Source organism: Girardinichthys multiradiatus, chromosome 9 (genome assembly GCF_021462225.1).
Source record: "Girardinichthys multiradiatus isolate DD_20200921_A chromosome 9, DD_fGirMul_XY1, whole genome shotgun sequence".
NCBI lineage: Eukaryota > Metazoa > Chordata > Actinopteri > Cyprinodontiformes > Goodeidae > Girardinichthys > Girardinichthys multiradiatus.
Genome location: NC_061802.1, coordinates 49007935 through 49028696, shown reverse-complemented (window position 1 = coordinate 49028696; position 20762 = coordinate 49007935). Strand labels below are relative to the sequence as shown.

At 41.2% G+C, this 20762-nt stretch overlaps 1 protein-coding gene across 1 annotated transcript; it reads right to left on the bottom strand.

The window, feature by feature from the left end:
• Nucleotides 1-5170: 5170 nt before the first annotated feature.
• ddx10 (DEAD (Asp-Glu-Ala-Asp) box polypeptide 10) lies at nt 5171-11615 on the bottom strand. The gene is made up of 2 exons (XM_047375986.1): nt 10178-11615; nt 5171-6705 (listed from the first exon to the last, which is right to left on the bottom strand). Exons 1-2 carry the CDS (start codon nt 11525-11527, stop codon nt 5614-5616), a joined length of 2442 nt encoding a protein of 813 aa, XP_047231942.1. The 5' UTR covers nt 11528-11615; the 3' UTR covers nt 5171-5613.
• Between the last annotated feature and the right edge of the window lie 9147 nt (nt 11616-20762).

Sequence of the window (20762 nt, the reverse complement as noted above, 5' to 3'; positions counted from 1 at the left end):
TGGCACTGTGAGCAGGTGCCAGGTTGTGCTGAAAAATGAAATCTTCATCTCCATAAAGCTTTTCAGCAGATGGAAGCATGAAGTGCTCCAAAATCTCCTGATAGCTAGCTGCATTGACCCTGCCCTTGATAAAACACAGTGGACCAACACCAGCAGCTGACACGGCACCCCAGACCATCACTGACTGTGGGTACTTGACACTGGACTTCTGGCATTTTGGCATTTCCTTCTCCCCAGTCTTCCTCCAGACTCTGGCACCTTGATTTCCGAATGACATGCAGAATTTGCTTTCATCCGAAAAAAGTACTTTGGACCACTGAGCAACAGTCCAGTGCTGCTTCTCTGTAGCCCAGGTCAGGCGCTTCTGCCGCTGTTTCTGGTTCAAAAGTGGCTTGACCTGGGGAATGCGGCACCTGTAGCCCATTTCCGTGCAGGAAACATCCAGAGCCACCTTCTGCCGCTGTTTGTGGTTCAAAAGTGGCTTGACCTGGGGAATGCGGCACCTGTAGCCCATTTCCGTGCAGGAAACATCCAGAGCCACCGTGCACAGGCGTGTGCAACGCCTGTGCACGGTGGCTCTGGATGTTTCTACTCCAGACTCAGTCCACTGCTTCCGCAGGTTCCCCAAGGCCTGGAATCGGCCCTTCTCCAAAATCTTCCTCAGGGTCCGGTCACCTCTTCTCGTTGTGCAGCGTTTTCTGCCACACTTTTTCCTTCCCACAGACTTCCCACTGAGGTGCCTTGATACAGCACTCTGGGAACAGCCTATTTGCTCAGAAATTTCTTTCTGTGTCTTACCCTCTTGCTTGAGGGTGTCAATAGTGGCCTTCTGGACAGCAGTCAGGTCGGCAGTCTTACCCATGATTGGGGTTTTGAGTGATGAACCAGGCTGGGAGTTTTAAAGGCCTCAGGAATCTTTTGCAGGTGTTTAGAGTTAACTCGTTGATTCAAATGATAAGGTTCATAGCTCGTTTAGAGACCCTTTTAATGATATGCTAATTTTGTGAGATAGGAATTTTGGGTTTTCATGAGCTGTATGCCAAAATCATCCGTATTAAGACAATAAAAGACCTGAAATATTTCAGTTAGTGTGCAATGAATCTAAAATATATGAATGTTAAATTTTCATCATGACATTATGGAAAATAATGAACTTTATCACAATATGCTAATATTTTGAGAAAGACCTGTATATATGTATATATATATATATATATATATATATATATATATATATATATATATATATACAGGGGTTGGACAATGAAGCTGAAACACCTGGTTTTAGACCACAATAATTTATTAGTATGGTGTAGGGCCTCCTTTTGCGGCCAATACAGCGTCAATTCATCTTGGGAATGACATATACAAGTCCTGCACAGTGGTCAGAGGGATTTTAAGCCATTCTTCTTGCAGGATAGTGGCCAGGTCACTACGTGATACTGGTGGAGGAAAACGTTTCCTGACTCGCTCCTCCAAAACACCCCAAAGTGGCTCAATAATATTTAGATCTGGTGACTGTGCAGGCCATGGGAGATGTTCAACTTCACTTTCATGTTCAGGATGTGTTATTGGAGTGTTCCCTTTATTTTTTTGAGCAGTGTACTGCCATCCTTCTTAAGTCCACAGACATAGTCTCCTCACCTCCTGCAGCAGGGTTTCCTTCATCCTGCCACATTAACCGAACTCAACCTTTAACCTAGTGTTGACAGGTGACTATAGCCTATTTGCTGCATGGTGGCGCAGTTGGTAGTACTGTTGCCTTGCAGCAATAAGGTCCTGGGTTCAATTCCTGGCCGGGGGTTTTTCTGCATGGAGTTTGCATGCACGCATGCACGGGGAGAACATGCAAACTCCATGCAGAAAGACCCCTGGCTGGGAATCGAACCCAGGACCTTCTTGCTGCAAGGCAACAGTGCTACCAACTGCGCCGGCTGCATGTGTTTGCATGAGTTTGCATGTTCTCCCAGTCCATGCGTGGGTTCTCACTGGGTACTCTGGCTTCCTCCCACAGTCCAAAGACATGCCTGTTAGGTTAATTGGTCTCTCTAAATTGCCCTTAGGTGTGTGCATGGTTGTTTGTGTGTTGCCCTGCGATGAACCGGTGACCTGTCCAGGGTGTACCCCGCCTCTCACCCATAGACTGCTGGAGATAGGCACCAGCTTCCCCGTGACCCACTATGGAATAAGTGGTAGAAAAGGACTGACTGACTGATGACTAGTCACTGGATCACTGTCATCCTCCATTACCTCCACAAGAGTCATTGTGTTGTCAGATACTGCAAGACATTCTCAGTCAGTCCATATCATACTATATGAATGTTTGATTATTCTGCTAATGCAGTAGTGGAACTTTTTGCCATGTATGAATGGGGCAGTTTGTATGGATGGGACACAGTCAGTGGTTGTCCCCCCCTGGATCCCTTCTAAGACAGACCTCTCCTTGTTCACTGCAAGAGTCAGCTCTTCTGCTGGGGTGAATTCAGGAGATGGTGGCCCACCCCCTGTGCTAGACGTGACCCATTTGTTTTTGATGGCTAAAATCAGTAAGAGAATGAAATGTGTGAGCAGGCACCTTCTAAGTCATTGGGACATTATAGTCAACATTTTGTCCAAAGCTTTACCAGTCTGCAAAATGTTCTTATATTTAATTTTGACCTGCTGCCATGTTCTCTTTGGTCCAGTCATGTTTATTCTGTATAAATATTGAAGAGATGTGCAACAGAAATGAATCAGATTGTCAGCTTCAAAATTGTTAACAATTAACAGTGGAAGTCAATATTGTAAGTTTAAAGTTGTTTATTTGAGCAAATTACAAGTAACTCTTTGAATGGTATGGTTATGAGGTTTTCAGTTAAGACAAGTAGTTAGGAAATGTATTTTTTAGGCTACTTACGCATTGAGTAGATTTGCCATTGTTTGCAGGGGCTGTTCTCGCTACTTTATAATAGCTGCATTGTTTCCTTTCTTTAGTATTATTGGTTTTAATTCTTCATAAGCCTCCATCAAAATATGTTGCTCACTGGGAGTGAAGTACAGTGCTCTCGCTTTATCCATTGCGGCATCAGTGAATCTGTGATCAATCTCATGGCCTTTTGAAGAAAGCTGCAGACCCGCATTTAGCTGGATTACTTACTCCTGGCTTGACATAATCGCACCAGTTGAGCCTGGCTTGGTCTTTGTGAAACGGATAAAGCCAGGATGCATTGATCATGCCAAGTCAAGCCTGGCCTTTTCTCTTATCCTTAATTCTGCTTTTGTGAAAGGGGGATGATCAACTTTATCTTATCTCTATATTAATAATTGTATGATTGTTATAGAAGGTTACGTGTCATTTACGCAACTGTTTAGGGAGTGGGTCCCTGCATGATTGAGCCGGTAGCGTCTTAATTCACTGTTGTTTATTGTATGGAGAATATCTCTCCTTTCTGTCTCTCCACCATCTTCTCTGTTTAGGTCTCCTTCACAACTTTTAACATTTGTTCACTTTAAAAGCTCTTAAGGCCTGAACTCTGATTTACCCTGAAAACCTCAAATTCAGTATCTCAGAAAATTAGAATATTACTTAAGACCAATACAAAAAAAAGTATTTTTAGAAATGTTGGCCAACTGAAATGTATGAAGATGAAAAGTATGAGCATGTACAGCACTCAACACTTAGTTGGGGATCCTTTTGCATGGATTACTGCAGCAAGGCTGTGTGGCATGGAGTTGATCAGTCTGTGGCACTGCTAAGGTGTTATGAGAGCCCAGGTTGCTCTGATAGTGGCCTTCGGCTCTTCTGAAATGTTGGGTCTGGCGTATAGCATCTTCCTCTTCACAATACCCCATAGATTTTCTATAGGGTTAATGTCAGGGGAGTTTGCTGGCCAATTAAGAACCCGGGACACCATGGTCCTTAAACCAGGTACTGGTAGCTTTGGCACTGTGTGCAGGTGCCAAGTCCTGTTGAAAAAGAAAATCAGCATCTCCATAAAGTTGGTCAGCAGCAGGAAGCATAAAGTGCTTTAAAACTTCCTGGTAGACGGCTGTGTTGACCTTGGACCTCAAAAAACACAGTGGACCAACACCAGCAGATGACATGGCACCTCAAAATATCACTCACTGTGGAAACTTTACACTGGACCTCAAGCAATGTGGATTCTGTGCCTCTCCTCTCTTCCTCAAGACTCTTAGGACCTTGATTACCAAAAGAAATGCAAAATTTACTTTAATCAAAGAACATAACTTTGAACCACTCAGCAGCAGCCCAGTCCTTTTGTCTTTAGCCCAGGCAAGACGCTTCTGACGCAGTCTCTTGTTCAAGAGTGGCTTGACACAAGGAATGCGACAGCTGAAACCCATGTCTTGCATATGTCTGTGCGTGATGGTTCCTGAAGCTCTGACTCCAGCTGCAGTCCACTCTTTGTCTCCCCCACATATTTGAATGGGTTTTGTTTCACAATCCTCTTCAGGTTGCAGTTATCCCTATTGCTTATATACTTTTTTCATCTTTTGTGTCTTGCCATTCTTGTTCAAGGCGTCAATGGTCGTCTTTTGGACAACTGTCAAGTCAGCAGTCTTCCCCGATTGTGTAGTCTGCCGAACTACACTGAGAGACCATTAAAAGTCCTTTACAGGTGTTTTGAGTTAATTAGCTGATTAGAGTGTGGCACCAGCTGTCTTCAATATTGAACCTTTTCACAATATTCTAATTTTCTGAGATACTGAATTTGGGGTTTTCATTAGTTGTCAGTTATAATCATCAAAAGTAAAAGAAATAAACATTTAAAATATATCAGTCTGTGTGTAATGAATTAATATAATATACAAAGTTCACTTTTGAATCAAATTACTGAAATAATCAATTTTTTCATCATATTCTATTTTCATGACCAGCACCTGTGTGTCTGTATATATCTATATACAGTATATATAGATATATATACACACACATACATACATGTATATATATATATACATACATGTGAAGGACTTGTGTGTTACAGACCTACAGCTCATAGACAGTATCCGACAGTTCATCTGACAATGATTGAAGTGTTACATGTGGGTTGGTGTGGGTTTAAAGCCGGAGGACTGCTTATCTCAGACCCTGCAGAGGCAGGTATAGTGGGGTATCACTTGATGCACAGAAACTAACCACAGAAGGGGAAAAATACACTAAAGGATGTTGTGTATCATTTATAGATTTATTGAATTTAAATGAAAAAACCAGCTTTTAACAATAGCCAGCGTTGAAAGCTAAACAGGAATCAATAAGGAAAAAATGTCAAGGAATATTGGGACTAACCATGATTTGTTATTTTATTACATTGGGAGAAACTCCTGTTATGGAAAAAGAAATTAGCATAAACCTAAACTGCTGGTTACCATTTAAAACATATGCCATGTTTATGACCCAGTCATAAAACGTCATGATAAACGTCAGGTTAACCAGATAAACATCAAAATTGTATTTCTCTAAGTACTCTAAGACAGCTGTACCAAAACATCAGACTAGTCCATTAAATTGATACTTTTCTCTGTAACAATAATGTGTTCAGATCAGCACTAAATTCAATCATTAAATGTGTTTTCAGTCAGATAGATATTTCAGTCTCTGGTTGTCCATCTCTACATTCGTCCACCCAGCAAATGTAAGACCAGTTCCTCATCTTCAGCCAGAGAGAGGCCGGTATCCAGGCCTGTGTGCTCAATATCCAGCTGCTTTCCTTTCTTCCTCTTGACTGCTGAAAGCTCCTCCACTTCGTCATCACTGCTGTGTTGTCTTTTATTGTACCCCTCCTCCTCGTCTTCTGACAAGTGCAACTGATCAGGGTCTGGCAGGGTGCTAGAGTCAAAGTCGCCCTCGCTGTGGCTGACCAGGTGTGCCACAACTTCATTCTCCACATCAGACCTGCATCGCCGGTCACTTGCCTCCCTCCTGGCCTCTTTGGCCTTGAGCCTCTTCTCTCTGTGTTTGGCTTGAACCTTGCGTCTGTACTCTTTCTTGTCAAACTCCTGGTCCTCATGTCTCAGCCTCTCTTTGGCCTTTTCCACATTGATGCCTAAAACATTGCCATCCTCGCCAGCTACTGGTTGCTGCACTGGGGGCCAGAGCTGCAAAGCCTCTCCTTCTTCATTAAATGTCACTTTGGTGTTGACTTGGAAGTTTCTCCTTTGGAGTTTTTTGGCCTCTTTGTACTTTGTTTCTTTACCTGCATTGTTTTTTAGGCCCTGGAAAGGGTCCTCTGCCCACTCTGGGTCGCCTGTCAGATTAAAGACATCCTTTCTTTTGACTGTAAGCAGTTCTAAGTCCCGAAGATCATCCTGATCTCCACTGTTGTCACCTAGAAGTGCTGTTAAGGACTTGTCTACATTTTTTTCTGTGTCACATTTAACAACTTCACAATCCAGTGGCAGCTTCTGTCGCACCTGGCCCTTAACACTCCAGAGTACTTCCTCTCTATTATACTGCTCCTCATCTGCTCTCTGTGCCTGTGCTTTACTGAGGAAGCGCACCCTGGGGGCCACAGCGAGGCCCAGGGATAGAGCGTAATCCTTAATCTGCAGTTTAAAAATGTCAAACACCTCTTTGTTTTTCATCAGATACACCGAACGCAGGTAGGAAACAAAGCATCTCTGGGCTCTCTCTTTCTGCTCCATCTCCTGGGCTAGGAAGGCCTCAAGCTTCTGCTGCACACACTGCACTTTTTCTGGATTCACCTGAAATCAACACACACGTTTAGCGGAGTTGTGGGTATAGACATCAAATTCAAATCTGCATCTACATCTCTAAATTACAGTTTTAAGCAGATTTAAAATAAAGAAAGCAGAATGATGCAGTTTTTGGGATTAAATACTACTACCAGATAACTGAATACAGTCAGTCTGCACCTTTTTACCTCATTTACTGAAGCACTACTAAGATCTAACTTCAAACTACCCAGCTGCTAAACTCCTAAAAGGGAGTAATTAGGTCATACATTTACCGACCCATTTAAATAAGCAAACATATTTTTCCAAATATAACACAAAGCAAATGTTTTTCTTTCTAAGGTGTGCATTTGTTTTGTGTTTAAATTTTATTTATGCATTACTGTGGCTGCAGATAGCATTCATTTTGGCCAGGTTGTGTATTTTCTCATAATATTTTTTTCTTCAAGTCTTTAACATGCCTATTTAAGTAAACAGAACAATCCATGTCCCTTCAGCATCTTCTGTGCTATTGATTTCCATTCAAAATATTTTTTAAATGCACTACCAATACTAACTGAATCAGGTTTTGCTTTTTCTTGTGCTGAAATCCCTTAAAACCTGATATTTTATTGTGTTCTACAAGGTGACTATATTTCTCCATATAATGTAAATATACCAGTTTGCATATATGAGGTGAGAGAAAATGTTACTTTTTTTAACACATTACACATAAAAACAACAAGAACTAATTCTTACAGAACAGTATTTAATTTGTTGTTGTAATTTGTATACAACACAGGGAATATAGCCTGAAAACGCAAGATTTTTCCATCCTCCATTTCCTATCTTCCAAACTTATCCAGACCTAAAACATGATAAAGGCAAATATAACACTTTCCCAAAGTAGAGACTGTAGGAATCCTGGAGGTTAAAATGGCATTCATGAGAAATGTTGAAAAATAAAATCTGTTACTAAATTAGCTTTTTGCTTCTGTTGAATCAGCAAAAGTGAAGCACCAAATAAAGGAACACTGGACAAAACCAAAATTGCACCAGGAAGCTCAGATATGTCCATACACCCAACTCATGCATTGTTAGATGTCCCTTAACACATTGTAGAGAAACTAAACACTTTGCATAGCCATCAGGAAGGTTCTTAGTGAATATTAAATTAGGGCTAAAACAATTAATCAGATTAATAGTGATTAATCAATTATTGAAATAATCGTCAACTGAATTAGTAATCAAATAATTGTTAACTGGAGTATACTGGTCCTTCTCAAAATATTAACATATTGTGATAAAGTTTATTATTTTCCATAATGTAATGATGAAAATTGAACATTCATATATTTTAGATTCATTGCACACTAACTGAAATATTTCAGGTCTTTTATTGTCTAAATACGGATGATTTTGGCATACAGCTCATGAAAACCCAAAATTCATATCTCACAAAATTAGCATATTATTAAAAGGGTCTCTAAACGAGCTATGAACCTCATCATCTGAATCAACGAGTTAACTCTAAACACCTGCAAAAGATTCCTGAGGCCTTTAAAACTCCCAGCCTGGTTCATCACTCAAAACCCCAATCATGGGTAAGACTGCCGACCTGACTGCTGTCCAGAAGGCCACTATTGACACCCTCAAGCAAGAGGGTAAGACACAGAAAGACATTTCTGAACGAATAGGCTGTTCCCAGAGTGCTGTATCAAGGCACCTCAGTGGGAAGTCTGTGGGAAGGAAAAAGTGTGGCAGAAAACGCTGCACAACGAGAAGAGGTGACCGGACCCTGAGGAAGATTGTGGAGAAGGGCCGATTGCAGACCTTGGGGGACCTGCGGAAGCAGTGGACTGAGTCTGGAGTAGAAACATCCAGAGCCACCGTGCACAGGCGTGTGCAGGAAATGGGCTACAGGTGCTGCATTCCCCAGGTCAAGCCACTTTTGAACCAGAAACAGCAGCAGAAGCGCCTGACCTGGACTACAGAGAAGCAGCACTGGACTGTTGCTCAGTGGTCCAAAGTACTTTTTTCAGATGAAAGCAAATTCTGCATGTCATTCGGAAATCAAGGTGCCAGAGTCTGGAGGAAGACTGGGGAGAAGGAAATGCCAAAATGCCAGAAGTCCAGTGTCAAGTACCCACAGTCAGTGATGGTCTGGGGTGCCGTGTCAGCTGCTGGTGTTGGTCCACTGTGTTTTATCAAGGGCAGGGTCAATGCAGCTAGCTATCAGGAGATTTTGGAGCACTTCATGCTTCCATCTGCTGAAAAGCTTTATGGAGATGAAGATTTCATTTTTCAGCACGACCTGGCACCTGCTCACAGTGCCAAAACCTACTGGTAAATGGTTTACTGACCATGGTATCACTGTGCTCAATTGGCCTGCCAACTCTCCTGACCTGAACCCCATAGAGAATCTGTGGGATATTGTGAAGAGAACGTTGAGAGACTCAAGACCCAACACTCTGGATGAGCTAAAGGTCGCTATCGAAGCATCCTGGGCCTCCATAAGACCTCAGCAGTGCCACAGGCTGATTGTCTCTATGCCACGCCGCATTGAAGCAGTCATTTCTGCAAAAGGATTCCCGACCAAGTATTGAGTGCATAACTGTACATGATTATTTGAAGGTTGACGTTTTTTGTATTAAAAACACTTTTCTTTTATTGGTCGGATGAAATATGCTAATTTTGTGAGATAGGAATTTTGGGTTTTCATGAGCTGTATGCCAAAATCATCCGTATTAAGACAATAAAAGACCTGAAATATTTCAGTTAGTGTGCAATGAATCTAAAATATATGAATGTTAAATTTTCATCATGACATTATGGAAAATAATGAACTTTATCACAATATGCTAATATTTTGAGAAGGACCTGTATAGAACATGCCTTTTGCTAAAAGAACCACTCACCCAGAGCAGTAATTAGGCCACAATTGTACAAAAATACATACATTTGGCATTTCATATGAAAAACTCTTTGTTGTTAAATATATTCTAACCAGAACTCCTCAAGTGGCATAGTTTAATGTAAAAATAATACATTATGTAAAAATAATCCTCAAGTGGCATAGTGTCGGTAAAAAATCTTCTATTAAGGACCTTTTGCTGTGATTAGTAATTGATTAACTGAAAACAATCGATTATCAAAATAACGGTTAATTGCAGCACTATAGTTATTCATTTTTCTTATTAGAAATGGAGTCTCATTTAACTTGGTGGATTTCCAAGCTTGGACTCGACTTTTAAACATATGGCAAAAATGCTCAGTATGGTTGAGGTAAGGGGTAATTTAAAAAGATTCATAGGAGCCTTTTTGCCAATCAGGAACCAGTTTAAAGATATCATCCCACCCCCAAAAAACATCCGAAATCAATTTGGCCTTAATGTTGATAGTTGGATGTTAACTTCTGACTGGAACTATATCTGCACATTAGCAGCATTGTGCTTACACAGTGTGCTGACTGTGTGTGGACTGTGGATGCAGGATGTCTCACTTGTATCTGATTGATGGGAACCTTCTTCTCCTGCAGCTGGGCCAACATCCCCTTTTCCTCAGAGGGGAGCAGAAGCAGCAGAGCCTCTCCATCCTCCTTGTACCTTGCCGTGCGGCCTACCCTGTGGATGTAGGTGTCTGCATTCTCTGGACAGTCAAACTGCAGGACCCAATGGACATCAGGAAAGTCCAGACCTCTTGCAGCAATATCTGTGGCAAACAGAACAGCGCTCTGCTTCTTGACGAAATTGTTGTAGACCTCCACCCTCTTCATTTGCTGCTGCTTGCCATGCAAGGCCAGGATAGTAATCCCAGGTCTTAGTCGACAGAAGGCTCGAAACAGGTACTGGACCTCCTTGCAGGAAGCAAAGAACACAATGACCTTTTTCTTCAGGTGGCTTCTGATAAACGAGTAAAGCATGTTGACCTTGTGGTGCAACTCGCACACCATATAGTTTTGTTCCAAGGTGGCCGGTGTGCTGAACTTGGCTTTCTCATGAACCCACAGGTACTCTGGATCTTTGAGACTAAGGCGGGCCAGATCTTTCACACTTTTTGTCTGTGTGGCAGAAAACAACAGGGTCTGTCGGCACTTGGGCAGGTTCTCCACTATGGCGTTGAGCGTGTCTGAAAATCCCATGTCCAGGATGCGGTCCGCCTCGTCGAGGACAAGCATATGCAGGCTGCTAGCATGGAAGGTGGCTGTCTCGTCCATGTGCTGCAGCAGCCGGCCCGGGGTGCATATCACGATGTTGGTGCGGCAGATCCGCTCTGACTCGCTCTTCAGGTCCTTACCCCCGATTACAAGCCCCGCAGAGAACTCGTGATTCTTGCCCACTTTGCGGAGAACTTCGAAGGTTTGGTAAGCGAGTTCTCTGGTTGGTGATATTATGAGGGCTCCGAGGCCGTCCATTGAGCTCCACTGTTGGCGGTACAGACACTCCAGTACCGGAATGAGGAAGGCTAAGGTCTTTCCGGAACCAGTCTTCGCCGCACCAAGAACATCTCTGCCCCGCAGAGCGAAGCCGATTGTCTGCCTCTGGATCTCCGTAGGCTGGCGGTACTGAGCCTCCTGCAGACCCAGCAGGGTCTTCTTCGAGATCGGGAAATCCGAAAACTTGAGAACGTCCTTGGTGTTGATCTCACCATACCTGTTCACCAGACTTTCGATGTATTCTTTTTCCAGCTGCCACTCGGGTTTCTTCTTCTGCGCTCTGGTCTGTTTCACTCGAGCTCTGCCTTTCATGTTCTTCTTCTTCCATTTCTCGAAGCATTTAACTGGGTCAGCGCTGCCTTTTATCAGAGCGCCTCTTGGTTTCTTTCGACTGGAACTCACGCTTTTTTCTTTCATGATTTAAAATGAGCACGATGTCACGTTGATTTCAGACTTCACACACTCACCGCGTGATGGACATGGATTAGCGTCGCGCCTTGCATGACGCATTTATCTTGCGACGAAATAATCATGTGGGGGTAGGGCTATTGGCTCTAGACTTTTCAAATATTACTTGTCTTTAACAATTACACCTTTTCTTCAGATATGTAGTCAGTCTAATAATAATCCTATCAAAATATTACGTCCTGAGGATGAAATGTATGGAGAGCCGTTTAATTCAAAATTAAATAAATAAATACTGCTATTGATAAATTATTAATAAACATTCCATGAAATAAAAAACTATCCCCATGAAATAAAACAAAATAATTATGTTAAAAGAAATTTTTATCTTGTTTTATTTCATTCATTTCAAGATTTATTTAATTCATTAAATATTTATTTAATTTACTTAAAGGATTCTCTATTTATTTCATAATGCACTTTTATTTTATAAAGCTACTTTACGTATTTCAGTGACTTTTACTTTTTAACCCCGTTTTTCATCTTAAGCTCTTTTTATTTCATGTTCTTATATTCAAATGAGGGGGCGGGGTTTTATCTGCTGGGTGGCGCTGGGACAGCAGGGCCGAGCTCAATTCGTAGCTGTGGCCGGCAGAAGCATGCCGCTGCCTGCCAGAAGACAGCATGCAGGGGAACCAGGGGATTCTGCGAGGATACCAGAAGGTGCCAGACCCGCCGTAGAAGCCTTCCACGGCGGTTGCCGCTGTTTTTGTGGAAGCTGTTTGTGCAATAAGTCTTCGTCATCCTTTCAGCACGTCATGCACACACATAGTGCTATTTATTTCCCATCTCAAGTAAATACAGCCACCTTATGTTATGGGTCTAACGATGTTTATTCAATAAAAACCAATAAAGACATCATAGTTTAAAAATAACAGACTATAACAATAATGACATCCCGCTTGCCGATAATCAGCATTGGTTTCCACAAAAATAGCGGCATCCGCCCAGTCTTTTACGGCCGGTCTGGCACCAGGTGAGCCAGGCGATTCGGTCTTCCGCCGGCCACTGCCACGAATTGAGTTTGGTCCTGCTGTCCCAGCGCCACCCAGCAGATAAAACTCCGCCCCCTCATTTGAATATAAGAACATGAAATAAAAAGAGCTTAAAAGGAAAAACGGGGTGAAAAAGTAAAAGTCACTGAAATACGTAAAGTAGGTTTATAAAATAAAAGTGTCACAAAATAAAACTGCATTAGGAAATAAATAAATACATTTTTCAATAAATTAAATAAATCTTTAAGTAAATTAAATATATCTTGAAATGAATTAAATAAAATAAGATTAAAACTTCTTTTAACACAATTGTTTTGTTTTATTTCATGAGGATATTTATTAATAACTTATCAATAGCAGTATTTATTTAATTTTGAATAAAACAGCTCACCATAGTAATGGATTAAAAATATTCCCTCTTATGTTAATTTTAAAGAAAATGACTGTCTTAAGCAGACCCCTTTTCTATATTGTTCACTTTTATTTTCTGTATTTAGTTGTGGTAACCGACCCATTGTATATGTACTTGAATGTACTTTGCACTCTACATGAGACAGAGTGATTTCTGTCTTTTTGGTAGCTTCTTTGACATATTTATCTGCAAGTTAATTATCTCTCACTCCTGTATGAGCCGGAACCCAGAATAACCTCATTACAATTCCTGCTCTTTAAATTCTATTTATTATCTGTAAAATTTATATTACAATATCTTGTCTTCACCAATAGTTAGCAAAGTTGATGCTGTATATACAGGGGTTGGATAATGAAACTGAAACACCTGGTTTTAGACCACAATAATTTATTAGTATGGTGTAAGACCTCCTTTTGCGGCCAATACAGCGTCAATTCATCTTGGGAATGACATATACCAGTCCTGCACAGTGGTCAGAGGGATTTTAAGCCATTCTTCTTGCAGGATAGTGGCCAGGTCACTATGTGATACTGGTGGAGGAAAACGTTTCCTGACTTGCTCCTCCAAAACACCCCAAAGTGGCTCAATAATATTAAGATCTGGTGACTGTGCAGGCCATGGGAGATGTTCAACATCACTTTCATGTTCATCAAACCAATTTTTCACCAGTCTTGCTGTGTGTATTGGTGCATTGTCATCCTGATACATGGCACCACCTTCAGGATACAATGTTTGAACCATTGGATGCACATGGTCGTCAAGAATGGTTTGGTAGTCCTTGGCAGTGATGCGCCCATCTAGCACAAGTATTGGGCCAAGGGAATGCCATGATATGGCAGCCCAAACCATCACTGATCCACCCCCACGCTTCACTCTGGGCATGCAACAGCCTGGGTGGTACGCTTCTTTGGGGCTTCTCCACACCGTAACTCTCCCGGATGTGGGGAAAACAGTAAAGGTGGATTCATCAGAGAACAATACATATTTCACATTGTCCACAGCCCAAGATTTGCGCTCCTTGCACCATTGAAACCGACGTTTGGCATTGGCATGAGTGACCGAAGGTTTGGCTATAGCAGTCCGGCCATGTATATTGACCCTGTGGAGCTCCCGGCGGACAGTTCTGCTGGAAACAGGAGAGTTGAGGTGCACATTTAATTCTGCCGTGATTTGGGCAGCCGTGGCTTTATGTTTTTTGGATACAATCCGGGTTAGCACCCAAACATCCCTTTCAGACAGCTTCCTCTTGCGTCCACAGTTAATCCTGTTGGATGTGGTTCATCCTTCTTGGTGGTATGCTGACATTACCCTGGATATCGTGGCTCTTGATACATCACAAAGACTTGCTGTCTTGGTCACAGATGCGCCAGCAAGACGTGCACCAACAATTTGTCCTCTTTTGAACTCTGGTATGTCACCCATAATGTTGTGTGCATTTCAATATTTTAAGCAAAACTGTGCTCTTACCCTGCTAATTGAACCTTCACACTCTGCTCTTACTGGTGCAATGTGCAATCAAGGAAGACTGGCTACCAGGCTAGTCCAATTTAGCCTTGAAACCTCCCACACTAAAATGACAGGTGTTTCAGTTTCATTGTCCAACCCCTGTATATACAGTATAAGGATTTAACTTACAAAAGATGAAAATGCAGCATTTGTTGAGGCTTTTCCTAAAGATTTTTAAAACTGATTTCAAGATGTGTTTAGGCTCTATTTTAAGGTACTTTTGTTACTTTTTGAACCGCTTCGGAGGCAATGGTGGTTTTGTATTAACCCGGTTTGAATGAATTTGTAGCTACATATTTTGAACCTTTTGCCAACTGTTTTTTAAATTGAATATTTAATTCCTTGTTAGCCATAACGTTAACTGATTTTGAGTAAACATTTTGGAGGTGTGTCTTAATTAAATAATGAACTCAAGTGTTTATGAAATATAGCAATTATTGAATATATGTTTTTGGTAATGGTTCCAACCCATTTAAGGTAAAGCTAATTTAGTTTATTTGAATGTGTACTTCATTTATATTACTGCCTTATATAAACCTATTGAAGAATATGTTTAGTTCATTGGCTCTATCCAGACATTAATTGCTCCGATCTTCCTTCTGCTTGAAGCCTGTGATCTTCTTCATCCCTGACCACACATCTCTGATATTGTTTTGCTGGAGCATGCTCTCCAACGTTTCTTGTACACCTCCTCTGTGTCTCTTATCTTTACTTTAAGTTGCTTCTGTATACTCCTCAATAATTCCCTGTCTTCCTCTCTGAAGGCTCTGTTTTCTTGTTAAGCAGGTCCTTCATGTCACTGGTCATCCAGGGTTTGTTACTGGGGAAGCATCTTACCATTCTGGTGGGGATGTTATCTACCTACACACAAGTATATGTAGTCGGTTATACATTCAGTCATGTCATTAATGTCCTGGGCAGAGAGAAGCTGGAGTTATGGATATGATCCTGTAGCCATGTCTCAGTGAAACACATGATGCTGCATTCCTGATACTCTGGCTGGGTCCTTTGTAGGGCTTGGAGGTTATCCAACTTGTTTCCCAACAATCTCACATTGCCCATCAGAATCGATTAAATGAGATAGTTTGAACTTCTTTCTCTTCTCTTTGCTCCTGCTCTGCATCCATGGCACCTCCTTTTCAACTAATCAGGGATTTGGGGTTGTAGTTGAAACATTATTTGAGCTTTTGAGATATTAATCAGCTGCTCCTGTTTGTTAAAAACAACCCTGTTGCCACCATAACGCTTCATAAAAAATGTCCAAAAGTAAAGTATCAGCAAAAAATCCTTCCAGCAGCACTGCGTCCGACACCGGATAGGATAATCGTCCAAAAATTAAATTTTCATCCACAAGAGGAATTTGAGTTCTTAAAAAAGAATTAATCAGAATGAAAAGTAATGGAGCCAACCTGCTTCCACCTTGGGCGGCGCAATTCTACAATAATAAAAAAAAAAAAATTTCTTGGTTCAATTCAATTAAGTTTTATTTCTATAGTGCCAATACACAACACATGTTGTGTCAAGGCACTTTACAAAATCCATTCAAATTAATATATTGATATGATATGATATCTGATATGATTTATGTTTTTTAAGATTTTTATTACTGATATTGTTATTATAATTGTGAGCATACTAACTTTTTAATTATGAGAATACTAACTTTTATTTAAAAAAATTTGGGTGAAGGTTATTCATAAGCTCTTTGAGCTTTTTACCTCGGCCTGTGATGTGCTGACTTTTTCTAAATAATACCAACAAAAAACTACTGTTCCGTCTATGACAGCGTAAGCACAATCTACAAGGTTACAGAATAAAAAAGCAATGCTGTTAATGAGCTTATGTGCCAGATAAACACTGCACAACAACAAGCAGAATTAAAGCTGCAAGCAGCATTGGGTGGCCCTTGCAGCTAAGCACCACTCGGACTGAGTCGCTTCCGAGTCGTTCTGCTCCGGAGAAGCATTGAAAATTTGGCCAAAATTCGACCTTTTTGGTGGTGAAGGATTAACTTCATGTCGTGCCTTAAAAATGTTATCTAAACTTATTATACCTAATAAGAAAAAGTTTGAAACTGCTGGAGACTGGGAAGAAAGGTTAATCAACTAAGAAACCTGACATTTGGTTGTCAGTGGGCGGGGCTAAAGTGATGTCATTAGGTCACCTTGCCAACGTGTTCAGCAATCGTCCACAATAATGCACACAAAATTTGGCGTGGGATTTAGAACCGACCATACGCAAATGGCCAGACATTAAATTGGCCGTTCTGCCACTCCCACATGGTCCAGCCAGTAGTCACTGTTCAGAGTAGAATTCAACATCACCTAAGGTCTATTAGACGCTGCGTGAATCTTGTATCAGTGAGAGTTTTAAAGGAGGACATCCAACAGTCAAACGTGACTTCCCCACTAAACATTAGCTGTCTAATAGACGTGCAGATCAGGTCTACAGTCCGCCAATCCAAGACCAATTCTGGACGTGTCCACGACATGCAAACAAGGTCAGGAATTTGGACATCTATCGACAACCACTCTTTAATAAACAGTTCATTATTTGAACGTCAGACTTTTGGAGGTCATATAGAGATCCAAGACAGGTGCAGATTTATTCTTTTACTTTCTTAACATGAATGTAAATTATTTCTAATTAAACATAATTTAATTATTTATTTAAGTTTGTTATTTTTATTACATTTTCATGCATTTCCTCAAAGTGTTTTATTTTCAGTTTCATTATTATTCAATTAATAAAATTACACTGCCTGGCCAAAAAAAAAAGTCGCCACAACAAAAAAAGGTCACACACTAATATTTTGTTGGACCGCCTTTAGCTTTGATTAGGGCATGCATTCACTGTGGCACTGTTTCGATAAGGTTCTGCAATGTCACAAGGTTTATTTCCATCCAGTTTTGCATTAATCTTTCACCAAGATCGTGCATTGATGATGGTAGAGTCTGACTGCTGCGCAAAGCCTTCTCCAGCTCATCCCAAACATCCTCAATGGGGTTAAGCTCTGAACTCTGTGGTGGCCAGTCCATGTCTGAGAATGATGTCTCATGCTCCCTGAACCACTCTTTCACAATTAGAGCCCGATGAATCCTGGCATTGTCATCTTGGAATATACCCATGCCATCAGGGAAGAAAAAAATCAATTGATGGAATAACCTAGTCATTCAGTATATTAAGGTTGTCAGCTGACCTCATTCTTTGAACACATACTGTTGCTGAACCCAGACCTTGCCAACTACACTAACCCCAGATCATAGCACTGCCCCCACAAGCTTGTACAGTAGGCACCAGGCATGATGGGTGCATCACTTCACCTGCCTCTCTTCTTACCCTGATGCGCCCATCACTCTGGAACAGGGTAAATCTGGACTCCTCAGACCACATGGCCTTCTTCCATTACTCCAGAGTCCAATCTTTATGCTCCCTAGCAAATTGAAGCCTTTTTTCCCGTTAGCCTCACTGATTAGTGGTTTTCTTAAGGCTACCCGGCTGTTCAGTCCCAATCCCTTGAGTTCCCTTGGCATTGTGCGTGTGGAAATGCTCTTACTTTCACTATTAAACATGGCCTGGATTTCTACTGTTGTTTTTCTTCGATTTGATTTCACCGAACGTTTAAGTGATCACCGATCACATTCATTCAGGATTTTTTTCTGGCCACATTTCTTCCTCGAAGATGATGGGTCCCCACTATCCTTCCAGTTTTTAATAATGCGTTGGACAGTTCTTAACCAAATTTGGTAGTTTCTGCAATCTCCTTAGATGTAATCTCTGCTTGATGCATGCCAATGATTTGACCCTTCTGAAACAGACTGCACTACGGGATGTGTCTTTTGACATGGTTGTTTAAGCAATGAGAACCAACTTACTGCACCAGTCTGGGTTAACAACTTATTGCCAGCTGAAACATAGTCGCCCATGCAGTAATTGTCCAGTGGGAGGCTCGTACCTATTTGCTTAGTTAAATCCAGGTGGCGACTTGTTTTTGGCCAGGCAGTGTATTATTACATTTTATTCAAAAAGCTTGTTTCAAATTTTTTCCTGTGGCAACATACTCATGTACAGCAGGTGGCGGTGTATACCGGTGAAGTTGTTTGCTTTCCCCCATTAAGAAAAAGAAGAATTGTATTCAATTCGCTTTGGAACCTCAGCATTCTGATTTGAACCAGTCAACGCCATTGTGATTGAATAAGGCAACACTCGGTCATGACTCAATCAGTCAACGGTGCTCTTGCTGATCAGCATGGCTTTAACTACCATGTCTTAAACTACCAAAACCTGTTGGCTCTATTGGCCTTCACCTCTTCAGCTAACGTAAGCTAAAACTTCTGTCTACCTCAAAGTCCTTCCTGGAGAGAATTGGCTTTATTTTAGCAAACTGCCTTAACTGATAGAAACTGCCCTTATTTGACCATCAAATTAAAGGTCAGTATCCATTTTAACCCCAAGGTTATTGTTAGGAATAACCTTTATTAATATGACTCATAGCTGTTTTTCCCATTTATACCATAGTGATATAATATATCTGTTCTAATGTTTCCCTTTTGTTAGCACCCTCTTTATTACACCAAGCACAATGTCCAAAAAGACTCAGTTCACCAAGCACACTCCCAAAGAAAATATCAGAATCAGCTTTATTGCCAGGTTCGTAAATACAACAAACAAGGAATTTGACTCTGGTACACTTTGCTCTCTGGGATTCTTTTTGCATTATAAGATATATTCTGCATATATCTTTATGTCCTTAAATACATATATACAATATACACATATACAAGGTGGAATTGCGACTTTGGTACTTTATTAAATGTTCATCAGAGAAACAGCCTGGGTGAAGAAACTGTCTCTGTGGCGGCTGGTTTTAGCAAACAGTGCTCTGTAGCGACGGCCTGAGGGTAAAACTCTTAACAGTTTATGTGCAGGGTGTATGGGGTCTGCAGAGATTTTTGCAGCTCTTTTCCAGACCCTAGACCTGTATAAGTCCTGGATGGATATGAATGACAAATCAAAAATGTTCACTTCATTTATGTGTTTTTTTTGTCATTTCATAATGAGTCAGTTCTAATTTCCCAATAAAGTACAGGTCCTTCTCAAAATATTAGCATATTGTGATAAAGTTCATTATTTTCCATAATGTAATGATGAAAATTTAACATTCATATATTTTAGATTCATTGCACACTAACGGAAATATTTCAGGTCTTTTATTGTCTTAATACGGATGATTTTGGCATACAGCTCATGAAAACCCATAATTCCTATCTCACAAAATTAGCATATTTCATCCAACCAATAAAAGAAAAGTGTTTTTAATACAAAAAACGTCAACCTTCAAATAATCATGTACAGTTATGCACTCAATACTTGGTCGGGAATCCTTTTGCAGAAATGACTGCTTCAATGCGGCGTGGCATGGAGGCAATCAGCCTGTGGCACTGCTGAGGTCTTATGGAGGCCCAGGATGCTTCGATAGCGGCCTTTAGCTCATCCAGAGTGTTGGGTCTTGAGTCTCTCAACGTTCTCTTCACAATATCCCACAGATTCTCTATGGGGTTCAGGTCAGGAGAGTTGGCAGGCCAATTGAGCACAGTGATACCATGGTCAGTAAACCATTTCCCAGAGGTTTTGGCACTGTGAGCAGGTGCCAGGTCGTGCTGAAAAATGAAATCTTCATCTCCATAAAGCTTTTCAGCAGATGGAAGCATAAAGTGCTCCAAAATCTCCTGATAGCTAGCTGCATTGACCCTGCCCTTGATAAAACACAGTGGACCAACACCAGCAGCTGACACGGCACCCCAGACCATCACTAACTGTGGGTACTTAACACTGGACTACTGGCATTTTGGCATTTCCTTCTCCCCAGTCTTCCTCCAGACTCTGGCACCTTGATTTCCAAATGACATGCAGAATTTGCTTTCATCTGAAACAGCACTCTGGGAACAGCCTATTCATTCAGAAATTTCTTTCTGTGTCTTACCCTCTTGCTTGAGGGTGTCAATAGTGGCCTTCTGGACAGCAGTCAGGTCGGCAGTCTTACCCATGATTGGGGTTTTGAGTGATGAACCAGGCTGGGAGTTTTAAAGGCCTCAGGAATCTTTTGCAGGTGTTTAGAGTTAACTCGTTGATTCAGATGATTAGGTTCATAGCTCGTTTAGAGACCCTTTTAATGATATGCTAATTTTGTGAGATAGGAATTTTGGGTTTTCATGAGCTGTATGCCAAAATCATCCGTATTAAGACAATAAAAGACCTGAAATATTTCAGTTAG

Bases quoted from the DNA above. Each gene is read 5' to 3' on its own strand.
- ddx10 (XM_047375986.1), bottom strand. From the start codon at position 11,527: ATGAAAGAAAAAAGCGTGAGTTCCAGTCGAAAGAAACCAAGAGGCGCT. The intron at 6,706-10,177 runs GTGAGACATCCT...TGTTGATTTCAG, and splicing joins TTCCCATCAATCAGATACAA to GTGAATCCAGAAAAAGTGCA.